Here is a 21,434-nt window from a genome sequence, read left to right as displayed (position 1 = left end):
CAATGGCTAATTTAGGTCCATTGATTTTGATGGGCCCTGTCAGATTAAAACTAAGTTGGTAACTCCTTTACTGAATGTGTGAACAGACAAGGTGGTAATAACCGAATTCCAACCCAATACAAGTCTGACATTTGGCCAGTGTATGTCTTGAATCTCTTTTATCTTTTGCTTTTAGCAGACACTTGTCTGCAGAAATTTTTTATGCCTAGATCACCAAGTCATCAAGAAGTGCTTTAGAGTGCCCTATTTCAACTTCTACCACCTTGTACGCATCCTAATTCATTGCTGACAAGCCCAAAATCCTTTCTCCTTTACTTTAATCTGACTGTTCCTACTGTAACCAAGTGCTATGAATATGCTTTTGATGTGTGGATGACATTAAACTCTCTGGGGAAGGGGTGGCTGCCACTGGTGGGGAGTGGGAACTGATGTTTTTGAGTTCTGAATACAGTATGATTTTACTCTGTGTATCTCTCTCTCTGTGTGTGTGTATGTATATGTATATGTATATGTATATGTATATGTATATGTATATGTATATGTATATATGTATATGTATACGTATACATATACATATACATACACATACACATACACATACACATACACATATACATATACATATACATATACATACAATGAGAGAACTGTATTGGGATACAAGCCAGGGTTCTCTGGCTCCTAAAGGTCCTGTGAAACCACCCACAGCCTTTCTCACCTTCTTCTGGCAGGACTGCCTGATCTCCTCCACCTCCTCATCACGGCTCTCCACTTCCTTGGAGTGCGTCTGCCGCAGCCTCTCCATCTCCATCTCCAACCGGAGTTTGGCCTGAAGGGTAGGGGGAGAAGGAACTGATGAGACGCCCAAAGGAGGAAGGCTCGGACTTCGCCTCTCTCTCTGCACAGGCCAGGAAGGGGGTCCATGGCAAAGCAGGCAGAGCAAAGGGACCGAAGGGGAAAGGGACATTGCACTGCCTAACCTGCTCACATTCCCCACCCACCCACAGCAGCAAAAAATGGTCTCCCCACCCAAACGAGATCAGTTTTGCTACTGGAGGGCACAGAGCACAGCAGGCCCGGCTGGCCCAAGAGATGTTCCCCTTCCCTTCTTCTTTCCCTCCTTCCCTGCACTGACCTACACAAGAGGACTTCTCTTCCCTACTCCACCAGGACCACAACCTACCAGTATTTGCAGGGAAACTCAACTCTGTCCATCTCTGTGCAGGGAACCGCAGGAGGGCAGAATGCTGTTGTGCTCAGGTCCTAGCTGGATTGATGCAACAGTGCTCATTTTGAGGTTCGTAAGAAATATAAATCGGATTTTAAATAATGGACCTCATAAGGGCTGCATCTAACTACCGGTACTTTTTATCTCGGAGCAGGCCCATTGAAACTAATACCCTAAGTTAGTCATGTCTATTAATTTCAATGGATTTACTCTAAGGTGGGCTACAACCATAAGAACAGCCTGCTGGATGAAGCTCATGGCCCACCTCATCCAGCCTCTTGTTCTCACAGGGACCAGCCAGCTGCCCCAGTGGGAACCCCACAAGTGGGACATGAGCACAACAGAAAATCTCCCAAACTGTGATTCCCAGCAACTGGTGTTCAGAGAGGAACCCCAGGTTTCTCTTAAAGCAAGGATTGCTAACCTGCGGCTGGAGCACAGCATCCATTATCTCCCTGGTCACTGAGCCATGCCGCTTCACACACAGCCCAGCACACATCAGGGACTAGCACCCTGAACAGACCAGGAGCCAAGTCCTTTGGGTCCAGAGGTCAAAGGCAGAGCCACACGGCCGGCTCAGCAGCAAAGGCTCAAGAACTTGCAAACCTTTTGTGGGCTCCCTGCCAGATCTCAAATAGATTTCCAAATTCAGTCTTAAGTCTTCTGCTGTTAGAAGCTGAAGTATTTGGAGGAAAGGGTGATATAGAAGTATAATAAATAGAAATAATAGTGAATACAGGACTGCTGGGAAAACTCAGCCAGTAGAGCATGAGACTCTTAATCTCAGGGTCAGGGGTTCAAGCCCCATGTTAGCCCCAAAATTCCTGCATTACAGGGGGTGGACTAGATGACCCTTGTGATCCCTCCCTTCCAACACTACAATTCTATGCTTCAGTTTGGGGGGACACGACCCAAGCCCACTGCCCATGAAGTAAGCAGGGGAGGCATCTCAACTTGGCCCAGCTGGAAAGCTAATTGCCGGCCTTTGTCTTTGTCATTTTCAGTCATCAATATGTATTATTTTCCTATATACATAAAAATGCAAGGCTGTCATCATGCACCCTGATTAGGAGATTTGCCCCATGGCGATCCTGGATTTGCGTAAAGAAAAGAGGAAGCTTTAGGGCAGGGTTTCCCAAACTTGGGTCTCCAGCTGCTACTGGGCTACAACTCCCATCATCCCTAGCTAGCAGGACCAGTGGTCAGGGACGATGGGAATTGTAGCAGCTGAAGACCCAAATTTGGAAAATCCTGCTCTAGGATGTTAATGCAGCTGTGAATGGAAGGGTAGTTGACGAAGGGAGTGAGCAGGGGCCCAGCCCCTAGTAAAACGCTGTCACAGGGAAAGCAGAGCAAGCTCCTTTTCTGCTGCTCTAGAGGCGAGGACCTCAAGCAAAGGATTCAAATTACAAGCAAGGAGGGAAAACTATCCAAAGGTAAGAGCTGGTCAACAGTAGAATGGACTCCCTCAGAAGGTGGTGCACAGAGGCTTTTAAACAGGCTGGATGGCCACCTGCCAGGGATTCTTGAGCTGCGGTTCCTGCATCGCAGGGGGGTCAGACTAGATGACCCTCAGGACCCTTTTCAAACTCGACAATCCTATGATTCTATGTGCTTGTCCTGCTCACCAGTCCCCTTGTCATCCCCTCCACATGATATATACAGTGGTACCTCGGGTTAAGTACTTAATTCATTCCGGAGGTCCGTTCTTAACCTGAAACTGTTCTTAACCTGAAGCACCACTTTAGCTAATGGGGTGCTGCCGCCACACTGCCGCCGCACGATTTCTGTTCTCATCCTGACGCAAAGTTCTTAACCCAAGGTACTATTTCTGGGTTAGTGGAGTCTGTAACCTGAAGCGTACGAAATCTGAAGTGTCTGTAACCCGAGGTACCACTGTACACTCTTTCTAGAGAGAGAGAGTTATCTCAAGTAGCTCAGCACAACCTCGCCAGTCCCATCAGCACCACCTGTACTCTATCACACTTAAAAATCTCTTTCGTTTAGCTGGTGGGAATGAAAGGCCCACCAGCCGCCGCCACCAACCAAGAGGCAGAAAGGCCGCTGTGGGCTCTCGCATTGATCTGGCTTGTTTTGCCAGCCGCTGCCATCTTCCTCCCTCTGCTCGGCTCATGCTGGGGCAAGGGCACACTGGGAGCAGCTGGGCATTGAGCTGCGAGCCAGGATGGCACACAAAGCTCCAGCGTTTGTGGAGCACAGCAGCCCCTCCGGATCAATGGCTCTGAAAGGCAATTACTTACTCGCCTTGCCGCCGCTGCCTCCGCAGCCTGCATGGCTGCGTCTGCCTGCCTGTCGGCACCTTCCGGAGTCGCAAAGGCAGACACCTCTCCCTCTCCAACCAGCCGAACTGGAGCCGCAGCAGGAGAAGAATCACGGTGGCGGCGGCAGCAGCAGCTCAGGTGTGTGGAGGGAAGAGGACGGGACGGCCCACACGCCCCTGTGAAACCGGCACACCCAGAAAACCGGCAGAGCCAGAGCCGGCAGAGAGAGAGGAGGAGGAGGAGGAGGAGGCCCCGCCCGGACCAGGCCTTACCTGCTCCAGCATCTGGATGGTGCCTGCCTGCTCGTCCAGCTCCTCCTCCTGGTCTTTGGCCTTGGCCTCCAGGTCCCGGAGCTGCTTCCGCACCTTGGCCAGAGACGCCTCATCCTTGGACTCCTGGGAGGAGAGGTCCTGAAGCTCGGCCTCCAGGGACTCCACCTTCTGGGTGACGCTGGTGATGCTGGACTCCTTCTCCTGGGAAGGGAGGGACGCGGGGAATGTTTAAGTGTGCGGCAGGGAAGCTCAAAAGCCCCAAGCAGCCCCTCATGAGACAGGTGCTGCTGCTCTTGATCCCAAGAAAAGGCCGTCGGGTGAAAGTGGAGGGAGAGTTTTCCTTCAGAGCAGACAGCTTAGGGAAGGACCCTTGCTGGGCTGAAGGCACCCGAAGCCACACAGCTGAGGGAGAGCTCCAGCAAGGCCCTTTCCCAGCCTTCCCTGGGAACACAGGAAGTTGCCTCATACAGAGTTGGACCACTGGTCCTTCTAGCTTGGTATCTTCTGGAGACTGGCTTCTTGTCATTCCCAGAGACGTCGAGAATGGGACCTTGGGCTTCCTGCATGCAAGGAAGGTGTTGCGCTGCTGAAGTGCAGCCATATTCCCCAAACCAGACCATTCTTCCATCATACTAAGGACTGATGACACTGACCAGCAGTTGGCTCTCTGGGCCTCAGTGGCTCTTCCAGCCCTGATCAGAGACACTGCTGGGGACTCATGGGACAAGAAAGGAGATTCTAGCTAAACATTAGGAAGAACTTTCCGACACTGGAATGGATTTCCCCTGCAGGTGGTGGACTCTCCTGTCCAGGATGCCTTAGGTGAGATTCCTGAATTGCTGGGGGTTGGACTAGACAACCCAAGTCTATGATTCTGTGACTCAATCTGGGACCTTATGCATGCAAAGCTAGGTCCTCATTTCCCTTTTTTTGGGGGGGGGGGGTTCAGTTTTCAACGCTGCAGGACAGAGCACCCACCTCAAGCTGCTGCTTGAGGCTGAACACTTCGGCGATGAGCATGTCCTTCTCACGCCCCAGCTTCTCCCGGCCCAGCTTCTCGCGATGGGCCTCTTCGTGGGCCTGTGAGAGCTCGCTGTCAAACCTGTGGGTGAGAGAGACACATGCGCAACTCAGAGTCTGCGCTCTGCTGGCTGAGGATACCTAGCCTGCTCCCTCTGCCACCTGGGCTGCAGCAACAGCTGCCTTCCTCCATTCCTTAGTGCAGCTCCATCTGCTGCATGTTTAATTTAATATAAATATGTATACGTTGCTGTGGAGGGGGGGGGTGTCCGCCGAAGCAGCTCTCAAACGTAATTTAAAAAACACAAACAATAAGCTGAAATTATGAACCAACAACAACTTCACTAAAAGCAACGCAGCAGCACTGTTAAGAAAACTCCGGGGACAAGGCAAAAACAAGAGCATGTCTAATTTAACAGAACCATTGTGGTGGTGTTTTCTGAAGGACGGGAGGGCAGAGTTTAAGCAAGACTTCCAGGGCCTGTGCGCCAATGAAGGTCTTGCTCCCCATTCCCACAAACTGTGGCTCAGATGGTGGCAGGACATGGAAGAGTCCCAGGACTCCATACTGAGGTCCAGCTGGGAAACATCACCACTAGGTAAGAGGCTGGGAGGCCCCTGGGCTCCACCCTGCTCCCAAGAACATCACAACTATTAACTATGGGACTCCCCTCCACAGGAGGCAGTGAGGGCCAATAACTTGGGTGGCTTTAAAAGAGGATTAGACAAATTCATGGAGAAGAGGGGCTATCTGCCACCACAGCTGGAGGCAGCACTGCGTCTGAATACCAGCTGCTGGAAACCGCAAAGAATGGAGACTGCTGTGATGTTCAGGTCCTGCCTGCAGGTTTCCCTGTGGGGCATCTGGTGAGAACAGGATGGTGCTGGACTAGATGGGCCACTGGCCTGATCCAGCAGGCCCTTCTTATGTTCTTAAATGGGTAGCATGGTGGCGTCTGTCCTGGAATCAGGGCCCCTGCCGAAAGAAGCTTGTTCAGGCCCAATCCATAAACTGAGAACGTCGGTTTGAGAGCTGCTCACATGCATCTGACCTTATCCCAGCAGCCAGAAAAGCAAGAATTTTGCTTTTTAAAAAGTTGTTTTTAATGAACTGCTAATACTTCCATTTTTGATGGGTGCTAGAACCACAATGGCTTGTTTCTGGAGAGATCTGAACAAGGCCAGTATTTATTTCTGGTATCCCGAAGTGTGGGAACTTGCTTTATGAGAAAAAGCTCAACCCACAAGCTATGCACTTCCAGGGGAAAATGTTAAAAAAAAATAAAAATTGCAGAGGTTTGCTTTCTTTTTATTACATATGTCAATAAGGAAGAACACGGTCCATCACCTCCCTCTGCTTATCAATGGATTTGGTTGATTCCATAATATATGATATTATTGCTCTCTAAGATTCATCCCACCAGTAACACTAATGGGTTTTATTTTATCCCATGTTTAAAAGCATACTCAAACTTTTACTTTTATTGTACCAGCCTGGTATGTGTGCGTGTAGCTAATGATGTTAGCTCAATGAAAAGAAAACAGGGGGAAATTAAAGGGTTTCCTCACAAAAGCTGAATTCTGCACTTGCTATTGAATTGAGTGCACGGCGGAAGACCTGACCGACGGGTGGTTCTGGAGGCAAGCCTGCTCCCACCTCGCTGTTTTGAAATCAACCTGCAGCCTCGATAGCTGCGCACACAGAGCCCTGGCACAGCCATGGGGAGCTCATTTCGCATCCTTCCCGCCCCCCTCCCTCCCTCTTGAAGCTTCCGCCTGCCTGCCACCCGCCTGCCACCCGCTGGCTGGGTCCCCTGCCAAGAGCCTTGCCCCCCCCACCCCTCTACTTTAAACCTGTTCTCAGCTGGGGGCCTCTCAACTCCTCTGTTTACAAGCCTTTAATTTCCACCAGAAGAGCCGCAAAGCAGGGAGCAAATTGCAGAGAATCCTCCCCGGTGCCTTCCCTGAATTGCTAATCGAAAGATCCTGCCTGTTATTGTCGGGGAGCTGGGGGGGGGGAATTAAGAGAGGTGTGGAGGATGCAAGGTGTGTGGGAAGGTGGGGTTGAGGGCTTGCTGGCAGAGAGACAGCGAGCAGAAAAGTCAATGAAGATGAAAGCCTGCACGGGAAAGGAGGACTACCAAGCAAGTACATGCACACACTGCGTTCAGAGTTCCTGCTGGGTCTGGGGCCCAGCTAGCCCAGCATCTTGTTCTCACAGTGGCCAGCCAGGTGCCCCAAAGGCAAAGTCCCAAAGCAGGACCCCAGCCTCATGGAGGAGGCTAAGGATATGAATGGATACTAGTCACAATGGCTATGCTCTTGGAAGCAATATTTCTGCTGGGAATCTCAAGAGGGGAAGGCGCTGTTGTGCTCAGGTCCTGCTTTCCTGCTTCCCCCTGGGAAATCTAGCAGACCACAGGATGCCGGGCTAGATGGGGCCCCCTTTGGCCTCATCCAGCAGGACTCTTCCGATGTTTATGGGTGGCACAGCAGAGTTACAGATCAAATCGGGGAAGTCCTGAGTTCAAATCCCTGCCTGGCCAGAGAGGGAGAGGGAGAGGGAGAGAGACTGTCCCCAGCCAACAACCTTGTAGGGTTGTTGTGAGGATAACACAGGGTAAGCTGGGCTAGAAAGTGGCCTTCAAACAAAAACCAGCATCACCATAGATGCTGGAGGCAAAGACCAAGAGAGGGCCTGTTGCCTCTTCTGCCCCACTTGTGGGCTTCCCAGGGCTAGCCACAGCTGGAACCCAGAATGCTGGGTGACATGGAGCCTTGGCCTGAGGCAGCAGAACTCTTTTTATTCCTTCTGTCAGCTGTGCAACAGAGCTAGCCAAACTCAAATGACTGGTATCTGGGGCTCAAGATGAACCCCATGGGGTGTGTGAACCCCACTGACTAGAGCCACCCAGGGGTCCTGCCCTACATCACCGGAGGCCTCAAGGACCCTCTCTTGAGGGCGGGAGAAAGCCGCAGCGGAGCCGGCGCAAACTCCTCTCCAATTTCCATCCTTGGCTCCGTGGTGAAACATCAGTGTCGCCCGCCCATTTATTTAGTGACCCATGTTAAACGTCCAGTCAACTAATCCCCATTCTTCTCCGCGCCGAGTAATAAATAGCGGCATTAACGCGGGCTCTGCTCTTCGGAAATTGAAATTAATTAGGTTGATTCTCTCACTCGCTGGGTCTCTCTCTTTTCTTCCTCTCTCTTTCTGCCGTGTGATCATTACCATAATGAGATGAAAGCGTCTCCACTGCTTAATAACATTTTTTTCCTTAGGAGGAAAAAAAAGTGAGCAGGTCTCGTAATGGGAGAGGAGATGGTGAGGAAAGGAGAGGGCGGGGGGGGGGGAGAAGGATGGAGGGCACAGTCCAGGCTCTGATGCTAACGGCTCTCCAGACAACTTCTCAGTTCCTTAATTGCTCATCATTAGATGGCACTACCTGGATTTGCAGCAAACAGCAGCGGCGGGGGGTTGGGGGAGGGACACACACAGGCCGCCTTCTCTGGCCATCCTGCCCCTACAAAGTTGAGCGGTGAAATGAGATGCAGATTGGTGGGGTGAGGAAAGTTAGGTGAACCTCTGCAACACACAGGGGCAAGGCAGCAGCACCCACAGAGACACAGCTGGCATCTTCCACACAGGAAGGGAAACTCTGCGATGGGACTCCTGGGGGTGGCAAGCCAAACTGGGGGTGGGGGGGTTCTCCTGGGGAAGGAGCAGAGAAACCTGCATGTAGTTTAACTGTGGAACTCACTTGCAAAGGAGGCAGCAATGGTCACCAACTTAGAGGACAGCTTTAAAAGCGGATTAGACCATTTCGTGGCGGAGGAGAGGGCCATCGAAGGTTACTAGCCAGGATATGGCTCGGCTCTGCCTCCATGGCTGAGTGGGCAGCAATGCTTCTGACCACCAGTTGCCAGAAACCACAGGGAGATCGCTCTGATGCTCAGCTCCTGTTTGAAGGTTTCCCACAGGCATCTGGTCGGCCACTGGAGGACAGGATACGGGAGTAGGTGGGCCACTGGCCTGATCCAGCAGGTTCTTCTTCTGTTCTTGACGGTCAAATCAGTACAATGCTGAATTCCACCCAATAATTAAAATTACACAGCACTGGGCGGGGGTGAATGGACCTAGGACTGGACTTCACAGGCTGCATTGTTGAGCTGTGCTCCCACCAACACACCCTGAGGCAGGTGCTACAAGGCACAGCTGTCAACTTTTCCCCTTCCTTGAGAGGAATCCTATTCGGAATAAGGGAATTTCCCTTTAAAAAAAGGGGAAAGTTGACAGCTATGCTACAAGGGGATGTCAGAAATTTATTCCTACAGAACCAGATTGAACAGAAAGTCGACTGGGTTCTATCGGCAGATTAGCTGGGTGGAAGAGGCAATGTGGTGCAATGGTTAGAATCCTGAACAAGGACCTGGGGGACCAGGGTTCAAATCTTCACTTGGGCGTAAACCCCACTGGTTGACTTTGGGCCAGTCACTATCTCTCAGCCTAGCCTACTTCACAAGGTTGTTGTGAGACTAAAATGGGGAGGGGGAGAAGTGTGTACACCACCCTGAGCTCCTTGGAGAACAAACAAAATGATCTGAAGTAGATGAAACATGGGTTTCTGACTCCCAGATTGTTTCACAATAGGTCCCTGGACACGTTCTCAGGTCAGATGATGACGCCATCTTGCTGAAGGTCTGGGCCCAGTCAGTGCCTGGAGCGGGGAGACCACCTTGGGACTCTCCTCCCCTGCACTGCATGCTGTTTTGAGTGTCACTGTGACGGATGTGAGAAGCATTCCAATGCCACAGCAGAAAGAGGCCTCCCACACCCAAAGCCCCTTCCCTAAAAAGCACCTGTTGGAATTCCTGATTTGTGCTAAGAATAGATCTGTACTTTGCACATGGAGGTTTCCACAGTCTGCAGCTGGGAAGGTGCAACAGGGAATTGGCACCGTTCTGCAACGGCCACCAGCACCAGTGGGCTGCTCTTTCGCACCCAGCTGCAGTCGGCAGGCCTTGGGGATCTGGTAAGCCTCCCGCACAAGGCAGAGCTCTTCCTACTCCTACCCGGCGACTGGCTCAAGGCCCTCGCCGCCACCAGCCTCTCTCACCTGCGCTGTTTCTTCTCCAGCTCGTGATTGCGGCCTTGCTGGCCTTCCAAGTGCAGCTTGGTGTCCTGCAGCTCGGCCGTCAGCCGCTGGCACTTCTTCTTCAGCGTCTGCAGGGCACGCTGGCTCTCCTCGCTGTCCGCTTGCAAGTCGGTCAGCTGTGAAGGGAAGAGGGCCGTCAGAGGACCTGGGAGAAAAGCCTGGCTGCTGAGTCAGGCCAATGGCCCATCTAGTCCAGTGCCCCTTTCTCTCTCTTTTTTTTTAAAAATAATATTTATTAACAATTTAAACACTATAAAAAAGAAAGACAATACAATACAACACAAAAACACTACACAACACCAACACATTTAAACTAACAAAGCAAAACAAAAAAAGAATAATTTAAAACACATCAAATAATTTCAGTATCTTATCTTTCATTCACTTATTTCCGCAACCTCCTCACACCTCCCTTTTTGTATTCCACTTCTGTTAACTGTTTCAGCAATTCCTTTCCATCTTTCTCTGTTTTCTATCCTATAATTATCTTAACACATTCTAACCTTATTTTTTCCTTTGATACTCTATTAATCTATTTATTCTTAATTCCTTATAACATTTCTACTAAAGCCATATAACTTCATTCCAACATTTTCCTAGCATTCATTAATTTTACAACATTTCCGTAAATAATCTTTAAACTTTTTCCAGTCTTCTTCCACCGACTCTTCTCCCTGGTCTCCGATTCTGCCAGTCATTTCCGCCAGTTCCGTGTAGTCCATCAGCCCCTTTCTCACAATGGCCAACCAGATGCCCCAAAAGGAAGTCCACAAGCAGGGCCTGAGCGCAACAGCCCCTCTCCAGTTGCTGTTCCCCATCAGCTGGTATTCAGAGGTAGACTGTGCCTGGGCATGGAGGCTCTGCTATCACAACAGATCTCCTTAAGAAGAGACTGGCTGCTGAGCCAAGCCAAAGAAGACCCATCTCGTCCAGTATCCTGTTTTCACACTGGCTGATCAGATGGGCTGATCAGGTGCCCTTTATGGGACGCCAGCAAGCAGGACCCAGGAACAAGAGCTCTCTCCCACTCCTGCAGCTTCCATCAAGGGGTATCCAGGAGCATTGCTGCCTCCTATGCACTTTTAAAATGTGTGAGGTTTTATTTGGGGGGGGGTGTTATTAGGTTGTTGTTTTTATTTTGATTATGTATTTTGTGGTTTTATATTCTGATTTTATTCTGTGAACCGCCTCAAGACCTGCGGGTACAGGGCACTATATGCATTCAAAATAAATAAATAAACAAATAAACAAATAAATAAATAAATCCAGCCATAGAGGCAGGGCATAGCCATTTGTGCGCTTGGAGGGTACTGGACGATTGGCCTAGTCCAAATTTCTGCCCCTCCCCACACAATCCCCCAACCCTCTCCATTCCAATTTCTCTCTCTCTCTCCCTCTCACTTTCTCTCTCACAAAAGATTTAATATGTGCCACTACCAGACAGCAAGTGGATCTCCCAGTGTGCTTACAGAGCAAACTGTTCCCAGGAGAATTAAGATAGCAATGCAATGGTCAGGCTGTTTCCTTCCTCCCTACGTGGTGCCCAAGTTTGGCCAGAAATCACCCCCCCCCCCATTTTAGGAGGAAAGAAGGGAAGGTTGTGGGACTTGTTATGCAACGGCAGCTAAGTTGCTACACTGTGCCAGCAGCCAACACACCATGCCCATAAAAGCAGAGGTGGCAAAGCAAAACAGTAGACGGTGCTTTTAAAAACTTAAATGAAACAGACAACTGGACAAAGCACCTTGCAAGAGCATGCAACTCCAGCCAATCAGTCATGAGTTGTGGCAGAAAAGGGTGGGAAGAGGAAGGCATCCTGGGAAATTGAGAGAGGGGGTGTGCTTTGGCAGCACAGAGGAAAAGGCTGCCCAGTGCCCAGCGCATCAAGGTGCGCTGAAGGGAGATGGAGGAGAAGGAGAGGCCAGGTGACTGTGAAAGAGAGAGAAAACTGACCCGTCGCTCCAGCTGCCTCTTGCCCTGCTGCTCCACCTCCAGCTTGTCCTCAAACTCCTGCTGCAGACGCTTCTTGGTGAAATCGATCTCGCGGACGGCGCGCTCGTACTTCAGGCGCCACTCGCCACCTGCAAGGAGAAGGAGGCAGAAATGGAACAGAGGTTAGGCGGCCAAGGATGAGCTGGGAGAAAAAAAAACTCGTCCTTATCGCTGAGGCCGCAGACACAGGCGACCACAGGTTTCCCTTTGTGGAGCAAGAACTTGGTGGTAGATGGGTTGGGTTCAGAAATGAAAACGTACGGGCATAAGATGAGTCTGGCTGGATCAGGCCAATGGATCCTCTAGTCTAGTTCTCACAGTGGCCAACCAGATGCCCTAAGGGGAAGCTCACCAGCAGGACCATAGCTGTCAACGTTTCCCTTTTTTTAAGGGAAATTCCCTTGTTCAGAATAGGATTCCTTGGAAGAAAAGAGAAAAGTTGACAGCTATGAGCATGACCCGAGCGCAAAATCACTCTGTCCCCCTGCAACTGGCATTCAGAGGCATAATGCCTCTGATGGAGGTGACAGAACAGAGCCATCATGGCAAGTCACCTCTGACAGCACTGTCCTCTATTAATCTGTCGAATTTAAACACTTACGTTTCCAGACCAGCCTCTCCAAACCATGAGGACTTAGTAACTTAACTTTAAATGTAAGAGACCAAAGGTTCAGCTATCTGAAATCCGTCTGCTTTGCATAATTCAGTCTACTGCCAAATAGGATTATATATTCTGTGGTTTTATATTCTGATTTTATTCTGTGAACCGCCCTGAGACCTGCAGGTATAGGGCGGTATATAAATTCAAAAGGAAGGAAGGAAGGAAGGAAGGAAGGAAGGAAGGAAGGAAGGACGGACGGACGGACTGGAGAATGGACAGAGAATGGGGGAGCTGGACACAGCCAAGACAAGGAGCAGGGAATGTGAATGTTTTTTAGGGTGGGCCCACCTGAGTCGTCGTCGTCCATCTCGCCGTTGAGCTCAGCAGCACGGATGAGACGGGCCTCCATCACCTCCATCTCCATGGAGTCCATCTGCTTCTTAAGAGCATCGTACTTGGCCTGGAAGGCGGAAGAGGCAAGCCACTTCAGAACACACAAGAGGCGGCAAGGACGCTCCCCTGACCCCACTTCACCAGCGGGGCAGATCCTGCTGAGATGCTACTGTGCAGGAGGAGGACAGGTGGCCAAAGGCAGGGCTGAGATCAGACGGACCCCAAACATTATTATTGCATTATTCAGCTGCCTTTTACATCCACGCTAAGGCAATTCACAAATGTTTATAATAAAAAATAGCTTAAAATAGTTTTTAAAGGGGAACAAAGTGACCACCTTTAGGCAGAGAGACATCCAGCTGAGAAAGCTTGTCGGAGCAAAAATGCCTGCAATGGTTTCTGGAGAGTTCAGATTGTGGGCGCCTGTCGTGTCTCGACATGGATCCTGTTCCCCAGGAGGGAGGCAGCTGCACTGACAGCCCTGCTCTGCGTTACTGCAAAGTGGGCTTCAGATACTTTGTGGGGACACGGTGGGAGTTTGCAGCAGCTGGAGCCTGGCAGCTTCAGCAAGCAGGCAGAAGCCCAAGGCTGCTTTCTTGTGGGGAATTGTTTCCTATTTATTATTGCTATGTCTGCGTTCACCCAATGCAACCTCAGGGACCTCCTCTGTGCAGGGGTCAAATGCTCAAATCTCCTGTGCGCTCAGGAGCACCACCGCTTTCCAGAGGTAGGAGAAACGTCAAGCAGAACCAAACCTAGAAGCAGCATTCAGAAGAAGGCTGACCTGATCTCTTCGACGGGGGGGGGGGGGCTAAGCAAAGTCCTCTGTGTTTTATTTTGTTTATTCTGTCAGGTTTGTAAAGCCATTTCTATGCTGCTTAGGATGGCCCTTTGATTATTAAATTATCCCTTTGGGAAAGTACATTATCATCATCTCCGGAAACAATCTTTGGAAACTTCTGTCAAAGGGCAGGGAGACATGTGCTCATAGAATTAGGCCTCACCCACCCAATATACATTTAAAGCCCTATCATACCACTTTAAACGGTCATGGCTTCACCCAAAGAATTCTGGGAGCTTTAGTTTATTGAGAGTCTGAGAGTTATTAGAACACCCTCCACTCCCTTCTCAGAGCTACAATTCCCAGGATGGCTTAACAACCAATCCTTCTTCACAGGGAACTCTGGGAAATGTAGTTCTGGGAAAGGGAACAGGGGGTCTCCTAACAACTCTCAGCACCCTTAACAAACTACACTTCCCCAAATTCTTTGGGAGGAAGCCAAGACTGTTTAAAGTAGCATGATATTGACTTAGATGTATGGTGTGGATGCGGCTTTAGTGCCACGCAGGAACCCAATTGATCTGGCACAGGAAGCACAGGAAGCTGAATGACAACCACGGAGTCTTTCTTTGGGGTGGCTAGGCTGGGACGGGACTGAAGGACACTTGCTTAACCCTGCCCCACCCCCCACAAAGCGGGGATTCTGCCCCTCTGGGCTGACCTGCAGATCCTTCATGTCCTTCTCTGCTCGCAGCCGCTCTGCTGTCTCAGCGTCCAGGAGCTGGGAAGCAGATTCTCCCGTGTTCCTCTCGTCGGTCAGTTCTGAGCTCAGCTCCGAGATCTAGAGATGGGGGAAGTAAGTGGCAGGGATGGGATTTTGCACACTACTTTCACTAATATGTGCCCCTTTTATGGACACTTTACACTAGTTTATGCCTTTCTAGTGCACATTCCTTGGCTGGAGGCCAACACTGGAAAATTTGGATTAGGGTAGGCTCACTCTGAAATGCAAAATTATTTGAATTTCTTCCCCTCTCCCCCCCACCATTCCTACTGGGGCGTGACCTGATCTAAAGTAGGTCATGACAGCAGCAGTAGCAGTACCCCCATCACCACCACCCTACAATACATGGTAAAAACAAACCAACAAAGAAATGGCTCTCCGGCTGCCTGTCTGGGTTAAAGGTGTGTCTGCAAAGGCTGGATCCTGCTGCACTAAGTCCTGGGTTGCTGTGTGCAGCTCCTGACTTGGCTCTAAGGATCCTGGATCTTCCTGCCCTGCACCCTGCTTCCATGCAGCTCCTAGCACACGCTTCTGGGGCTGGAACTGAAGGCACATTTAAGAGGCGAGAGCTGGGGCGTCCCGGGAACCACCTCACCTTGCTCTCCAGGCGGTCGCTGCTGAGTCGCAGTTCGTTCCTCTCCTTCTCCACCTTCTCCAGCCGGCTCTTCAGCTGCTGGATTTCCTCCTGGTCAGAAGGCAAAGGCAAAGTCAGGCCAAAGGCTGTCAAGCAGCGGCAGCAGCAACCAAGTCCCAAGAGTCCCTGCCTTGGGATTTGGAGCCGCAGCATTAGTCAAGAGAGAAAGACCTGCTTGGATCCATGATTGTTATTATGACCATCTTCAGAAGTATTGTTTGAATTTATATCCCACCTGCCCTCCCAACTAAGTCCAGGGAGGCAAACACACAAGTGACGGAATGATTAAAGGATCCCTCGGCCCAGTATACCTGAAGGAGCATCTCCACCCCCATCGTTCTGCCCAGACACTGAGGTCCAGCGCAGAGGGCCTTCTGGCAGTTCCCTCATTGCGAGAAGCAAAGCTACAGGGAACCAGGCGGAGGGCCTTCTTGGTGGTGGCACCCGCCCTGTGGAACGCCCTCCCACCAGATGTCAGAGAGAAAAACAACTACCTGACATTTAGAAGACATCTGAAGGCAGCCCTGTTCAGGGAAGTTTTTAATGTGTGACATTTTAATGTATTTTTAATCTTTGTTGGAAGCCGCCCAGAGTGGCTGGGGAAACCCAGCCAGATGGGTGGGGTACAAACAAACAAACAAACAAACAAACAAACAAATAAAATAAAATAAAATAAAATAAAATAAAATAAAATAAAATAAAATAAAATAAAATAAAATAAAATAAAATAAAATAAAATAAAATAAAATAAAATAAAATTATTATTATTATTATTATTTAAAATGCTTCCGATTCAGACACAGAACGGCATGCAGAAGAAGGACCTCAATTAAAAAGGATCAGGGAGCAGGTGAGGGAAAGACCCTTCCCTGAGACCCTGGGAAGCCTGTGTGTTTCATCCAAGGATAGAGACAGACCTGAGCAACAGGCCGCTTGTTTTTTTCATCTGCAGACAGGGAAATGAGCCGCTGTGCGTTTCTCCCTCCCAAAAGGCCTCGGGGCAACCTGAAACCTGCCCTGCATCATCTAAGCCTCATCGGAGTGTCTGCTGCCTCCTCCCTCAAGGCTCTTACAAGACGCAAGATGATGGCTTCACCACCAGACAACTTCCTTCCTCACCCGGCTCCTTTGAATTGTTTACTAACTAGCCTGGGATTAAGAGTTCTGGAGGAGAAGTCAGAAGCTTGCACACTATTTGGTGATGTTTTAGCTCACGGGGAGGCACACTAAGGCCTAGGGGCCGGATCCGGCCCAATCGCCTTTTAAATCCGGCCCGTGGATGGTCCGGGAATCAGCATGTTTTACATGAGTAGAATGTGTGCTTTTATTTAAAATCCATCTCTGGGTTATTTGTGGGGCATAGGAATTCATTCATTTCCCTCAAAAAAATCTAGTCTTGCCCCCCACAAAGTCTGAGGGACAGTGGACCAGCCCCCTGCTGAAAAAGTTTGCTGACCCCTGTTTTAGCTGCTCTAATGTGGAGTTGAAAAAAGAAGTCTCTGCTGCAATGATCCTCCAGTTAAATACCTGGCAAGTAGGGAAGACCTCAGACACCTCTGGTGTTCTGCCCACTTTTGGCAGGTAAGATAATTGCTACTAAACAGGTCAGGGTTGGGGAACCTCCAAGCCTCTGAATTTGGCCCAAGAGGTCATTCCGGGCACACCCACCTGTCAGTCACTTGACGTCACAGGATGTCAGGTGCAGAGAACCATTCTCCCTGACCGTAGTGCTATGTGCCAAGATTAGAGGTAAGGGGGTTTCTTCTCTCCAATCTCGGTGTTGTCGCCAACTGAGCTCTACTCAGAGTAGACCCACTGAAAATAATGAGCTTTAGCTGTGTCTATTACCTTCAGGTCTACTCCGAGCAGGACTAGCATTAGACACAACACTTGGAGCTAAACAACACAGGGCTAAGATTGGAGATTAACCTCTGTTTCCTTTGATGGTAAAAGGCAGCGGCAGCAGGAGAAGCTTATCAGTGATCTCAGTGCTGGACAGCGCCAAGATGAGAGATAAGCCTGGGCTCGCTCCCAGGCTTGAAATTTGAATCAGCGGGCATCATGCGATGCCAAGTGCAACAAGCGGGTGGCCTCGCCCACCTGCTAAAAAATGGCCCGCTTCTGGGTACAGAGGGTGGAATAAAAACGCTTGTCCACCCCTGATGTTGGCAAAATCCAAGTCCTGCATGTAGACACAATGCCAGACGATAAACCCCTTGGAGGCAAGGGGGGAAATAAATGTAATAACAGTAACAGCCCTCCCTGAAAGCTTGGAGAGCTTCTGCCAGTCAGTGTAGGCAACACTAAGCCAGGTGGACCAATCACCTGACTCAGCATAAGGCTGCCCCCATCACAGCTTTCCCCATCCAGCCCAGAGACCGTACGCACATCTTTGCCCCTGATCTGGTCCTCCGTGAGCTGAACTTCGATGAGAGGCCTGACGGTGGTGAAGAGTTTCCACCAGGGCCAGTTCTTCACTCCTTTGTTCTTCTTGATGTTCTTCTGCACACAGCGGATGGCCAGGTCTTGGATCTGCATCATTTGGGGTGGGGGGGGGGAAAGAGGAGGACACCGGGTCAAGAAAACCCTCCTGGAAACAGCAGCGAACCCCCCACACACACACACACACTTCCCCAATGGGAGGCCTTGGCCTGTGGGTCAGTGTGGTGCAATGGTTAGAGCATCAGACTAGGACCTGGGAGACCAGAGTTCAAATCCCCACTTGGCCACTGGGTGTGACCTTGGGCCACTTCCTGCCTCTCTCAACCTCGCCTACCTCGCAGGGTTGTTGTGGGGTTTAAAGGAGGAGTAGGGAGAACTGCATATGCCACCTGGAGCTCCTTGGAGAAAGAGGTGGGATACAAAATGCAATAAACTACAACACAAATTGAAAGCCTAAGGCGAGGGTGCATGTGGGGGTGTTCCTGAACTCTTCTGCGAGACGAGAGGAGAATCTGCAGGCAAGAAAGGGAGTTACGCTTTCCCATCTTAAAATTAGTCATCATTCCGTCTCCTTTATTACTGTTTCCCGCTGGCAAAGCAGCCACCCCCCCAACCCCGGCCATAAAGCCTAATCTTGCCGAAAACATTGGGCCTGCTTGGCCGTCTCGTTTATGCACTCGGTAATAAGCGGAGGAGCTGACACAGCTCTTTAATCTGCACGCTAACGGCCTCTGCCCGCCCTGCCGCTGCAAAGAGCTCCGCCGCCCACCCCCAAGCAAAACAGGAAAGCTCGGTCGTGGAGCTGCTTGCTTTGCATGCAGAAGGACCCTGGTTCAACCCTGGGGGGAAAGACTCCCTGCCTGAAACTCTGGCGAGCTGCTGCCAGTCAGTGTAGGCAACACTGAGCTAGATGAAGCTGGCTGCAAGATTATGGCAACTTCGCATTTAAATCAGCTCTTGGAACCATGAGGACTGGAATCTTTCTTTCTTTTTAAGGGGAAGGGCTGCAGCCAAGTGGTAGAGCTATCTGCTCTGCATGCAGAAGGCCCCGGGTGCAATTCCTGGCAGCATATTCTGGGAGGGGGGCGAGGCTAGGAACCTCCTTCCTGCATAAAGGTCCAGACAGCCACTGCTGCCAGTCAGTGGAGGCAATCCTGAACTGGATGAACACATGCGTGTGATTCAGCATAAGGAAGTTTCTGATGTTCCTAGGCTCCACGCCATCCCAGCCCAACGGAGAGAGACAAACGTGCCCCTCTGTTCTAGAGCCCCTGCAGGATTCCTTCCCCACGCCCAGGACTCCCTTCCCATGCCTGGAAGAAGGTGAACTTGCCCTCCTATTCTTCTCCTAAGGATGGAGGGGACCCTCACAGCCGCCCCCTAATGTCATGAGAGACATCTCCCCCCACAAACATACACACACAGATATAAAAAGGCACGTGTGCACCCATACAGAGAGAGGGAAAGAAAAAGAGAGAGAGAGAGAGACTCCATACCTGCTAGAGGATTAAAGATCCCTCTTCCCTAAACTTGGGGAGTTCCCAGCTGTGCTCTGTGCAGAGCTTGCAATCCTGGGCCTCTGCCCAGTGCCTGTGGGAGGCACAGCTGCCCATTTTAGGCCAAGCAAGGAGGCCGCCAGCAGGAGACGTAAACGCAAGAGGGGTGGCAAGAGCAGGATGGGGGGAGTGTGTGTGTGTGTGTGTGTGTGTGTGTGTGTGTGTAAGAGAGAGAGACAGACAGAGACATGGAGGCAGGCTGACATTAATTCCCCTTCCTCCACCCCCCCTCCTGGACTTCTAAGGGCTCCCCCTGCCCCCACCCCCAGAATACCTTTCTCTTCTTGAAGTGCTGGCGTGCAAGGAAGCCCCGACAGGCCGCCTGGAAAAGCGTGATGTTTCTGCTCATCTGCTTATCCCGCTGCTCCTCCAGCTTGGGCAGTGTCCCTGCCCGGAAAAACACCTTTTTGAGGGAGGTGGGGGAGAAGATGAAGGGAGAAAGGGGGAAGGTTAATTCAAAGCACTCTATTCAAAACCATGAGGCCTAGAATCTTTATTTTTAGGGGAAGAGCTGCAGCAGTAGTAGAGCTACCTGCTTGGCCCGCAAAAGGTCCCAGGTTCAAGTCCCAGTGGCATCTCCAGGTTGGGCTGCAAGAGATCACTGCCTGGAATGCCAGAAAGCCACTGCTGCCTGTCTGGGCAGACAATGCTGAGCTAGGTGGGCTGTTGGCCAATGGGCCCATCTGGTCCATGATCCTGTTCTCACAGTGGCCAACCAGACACCCTTAATGAGAAACTCACAAGCAGGATCTAAGCACAACAGCACTCTCCATGGGCGAAGAACTTACATTATTGGGTTGCTATTGTGTATGCATTGCCTAAACACCATGCTCTGGGTTAGGGTAGGGTATTTAGAGCTATGTTGTTGTTATACAGGGGTACCTCTGGTTGTGAACGGGATCCGTTCTGGAGGCCTGTTCGCAACATGAAAAGAGCGCAACCCGCAGTGGTGCGTCTGCACAAGCAGACTTCTGCGCATGCTGCGACGTCATTTTGCGCGTCTGCGCATGCGCAGTGGCGAAACCCGGAAGTAACCCTTTCCGGTACTTCCGGGTCGCCGCAGGACATAACCTGAAAGAACGTAACATGAAGCGGACGTAGCATGAGGTATGACTCTATATTGAAAGAATTCAACAAATAATTTAAAAAAACAACAACAGGAGGGCAGAGGAGAACACTTCTCCCCTCCTGTGGCTCCCAGTGACCAGTATTGAGTATTCAGAGGCATCACTGCCTCTGACCATGGAGGCAGAGTGTGGCCACGGACCCTGCAAGTTCTGCAGCCCGCCTTGCTTCTGTTGAGGGGGATCTGGGAGCTAACTGCCCAGTGAGCTGCTGCCCAGCTTCTGCTCTGAGCAGCACCAGAGGCTAGTTTCACTTTGGCGCTTTCAAAAGGGGGTGGGGAAGGAAGGCAGGGAAGTACGTGCCCAGCTCAGCCAAGCCTGCCCTCCGCTCACTTTGAATCCACAGGCTCCCGGAGCGTGCTGAATTGTTGTGACAAACCTTCGCTTCCTCCTCCCCTCCCACGCCGGGCAAGTCTGTCCCCTCGCATTAGCCAGCGGTGAGGCAGCCAGCAGTGGCACGGCTCTGACCGAGTTACAGGAGGAAGAGAGGCCCCTCTCCGATGAACCAAAAGCAGGCCAGAAACTGGCGCTGCAGCAGCTGTGTCCTCTGCCCTGTGACACTGGTGGCTCCTGTCCAGTGAGGTACCCAGCCACACACACACACACACACACACACACACACACACACAGCTCAGTCCTAAGGGCAAGTCATGCCAGTCTGTGCATATTCTAGAAGGGGGGAAGTCAGAGAATGAAGCTCCCAACCATCTGCATTTCTGTTTGCAAAAAAGATAAACGTTTCTAGGCCCAGTCATTTATTTATTTATTACCCGCCCTTCACTGTAAGGTCCTGGGGTTTTTTTGCAGCATGAAAAACAACATTGAAAACAATTTACAGCAACTTGCAACCATACAAATAAGGTGAGTCCTAAAAACATACACCTCATGTGTCAAATGCCAGGGGAAAGAGGGGCGTATTCAGGATTTGCCAAAAGCTGTATAAGGAAGGTGCCAGATGCAACTCTGTGAGGAGGGCGCTCCACAGCTTAGGGGCTGCCACAGAGAAGGCCCTCTCTGTCTGGGCCACCACCACCCAAGCTTCTGAGGGCGAAGGCACTGCCAAATGCTTGCTGCAGTTTGGACAAGCTGAAGCTTACGAGTCATCTTCAAGGGCAGCCCCACATAGAGTATGTTGCAGTAGTCTAGCCTGGAAGTTACCAGGTAGGCTG

General features: G+C 50.8%; 1 protein-coding gene across 18 annotated transcripts in view; it reads right to left on the bottom strand.

The window, feature by feature from the left end:
- MYO18A (myosin XVIIIA) overlaps positions 1–21,434 on the bottom strand; it is a 148,339-nt gene that overhangs the window by 33,871 nt on the left and 93,034 nt on the right. For all 18 annotated transcript variants that reach the window (XM_081844027.1, XM_081844028.1, XM_081844012.1 and 15 more), the window contains 10 exons: positions 19,416–19,544; positions 17,532–17,675; positions 15,105–15,194; positions 14,447–14,566; positions 12,900–13,011; positions 11,912–12,039; positions 9,920–10,074; positions 4,761–4,884; positions 3,783–3,983; positions 719–829 (listed from right to left, as the gene is read on the bottom strand). In XM_081844027.1, coding sequence (XP_081700153.1) covers positions 719–829; positions 3,783–3,983; positions 4,761–4,884; positions 9,920–10,074; positions 11,912–12,039; positions 12,900–13,011; positions 14,447–14,566; positions 15,105–15,194; positions 17,532–17,675; positions 19,416–19,544 — 1,314 coding nt within the window. The remainder of the gene's footprint in view (positions 1–718; positions 830–3,782; positions 3,984–4,760; positions 4,885–9,919; positions 10,075–11,911; positions 12,040–12,899; positions 13,012–14,446; positions 14,567–15,104; positions 15,195–17,531; positions 17,676–19,415; positions 19,545–21,434) is intronic.

Source organism: Podarcis erhardii (genome assembly GCF_964252035.2).
Source record: "Podarcis erhardii genome assembly, chromosome: 16".
In the NCBI taxonomy this organism is placed as follows: domain Eukaryota; kingdom Metazoa; phylum Chordata; class Lepidosauria; order Squamata; family Lacertidae; genus Podarcis; species Podarcis erhardii.
This window is presented reverse-complemented; position numbering and strand designations above follow the sequence as displayed.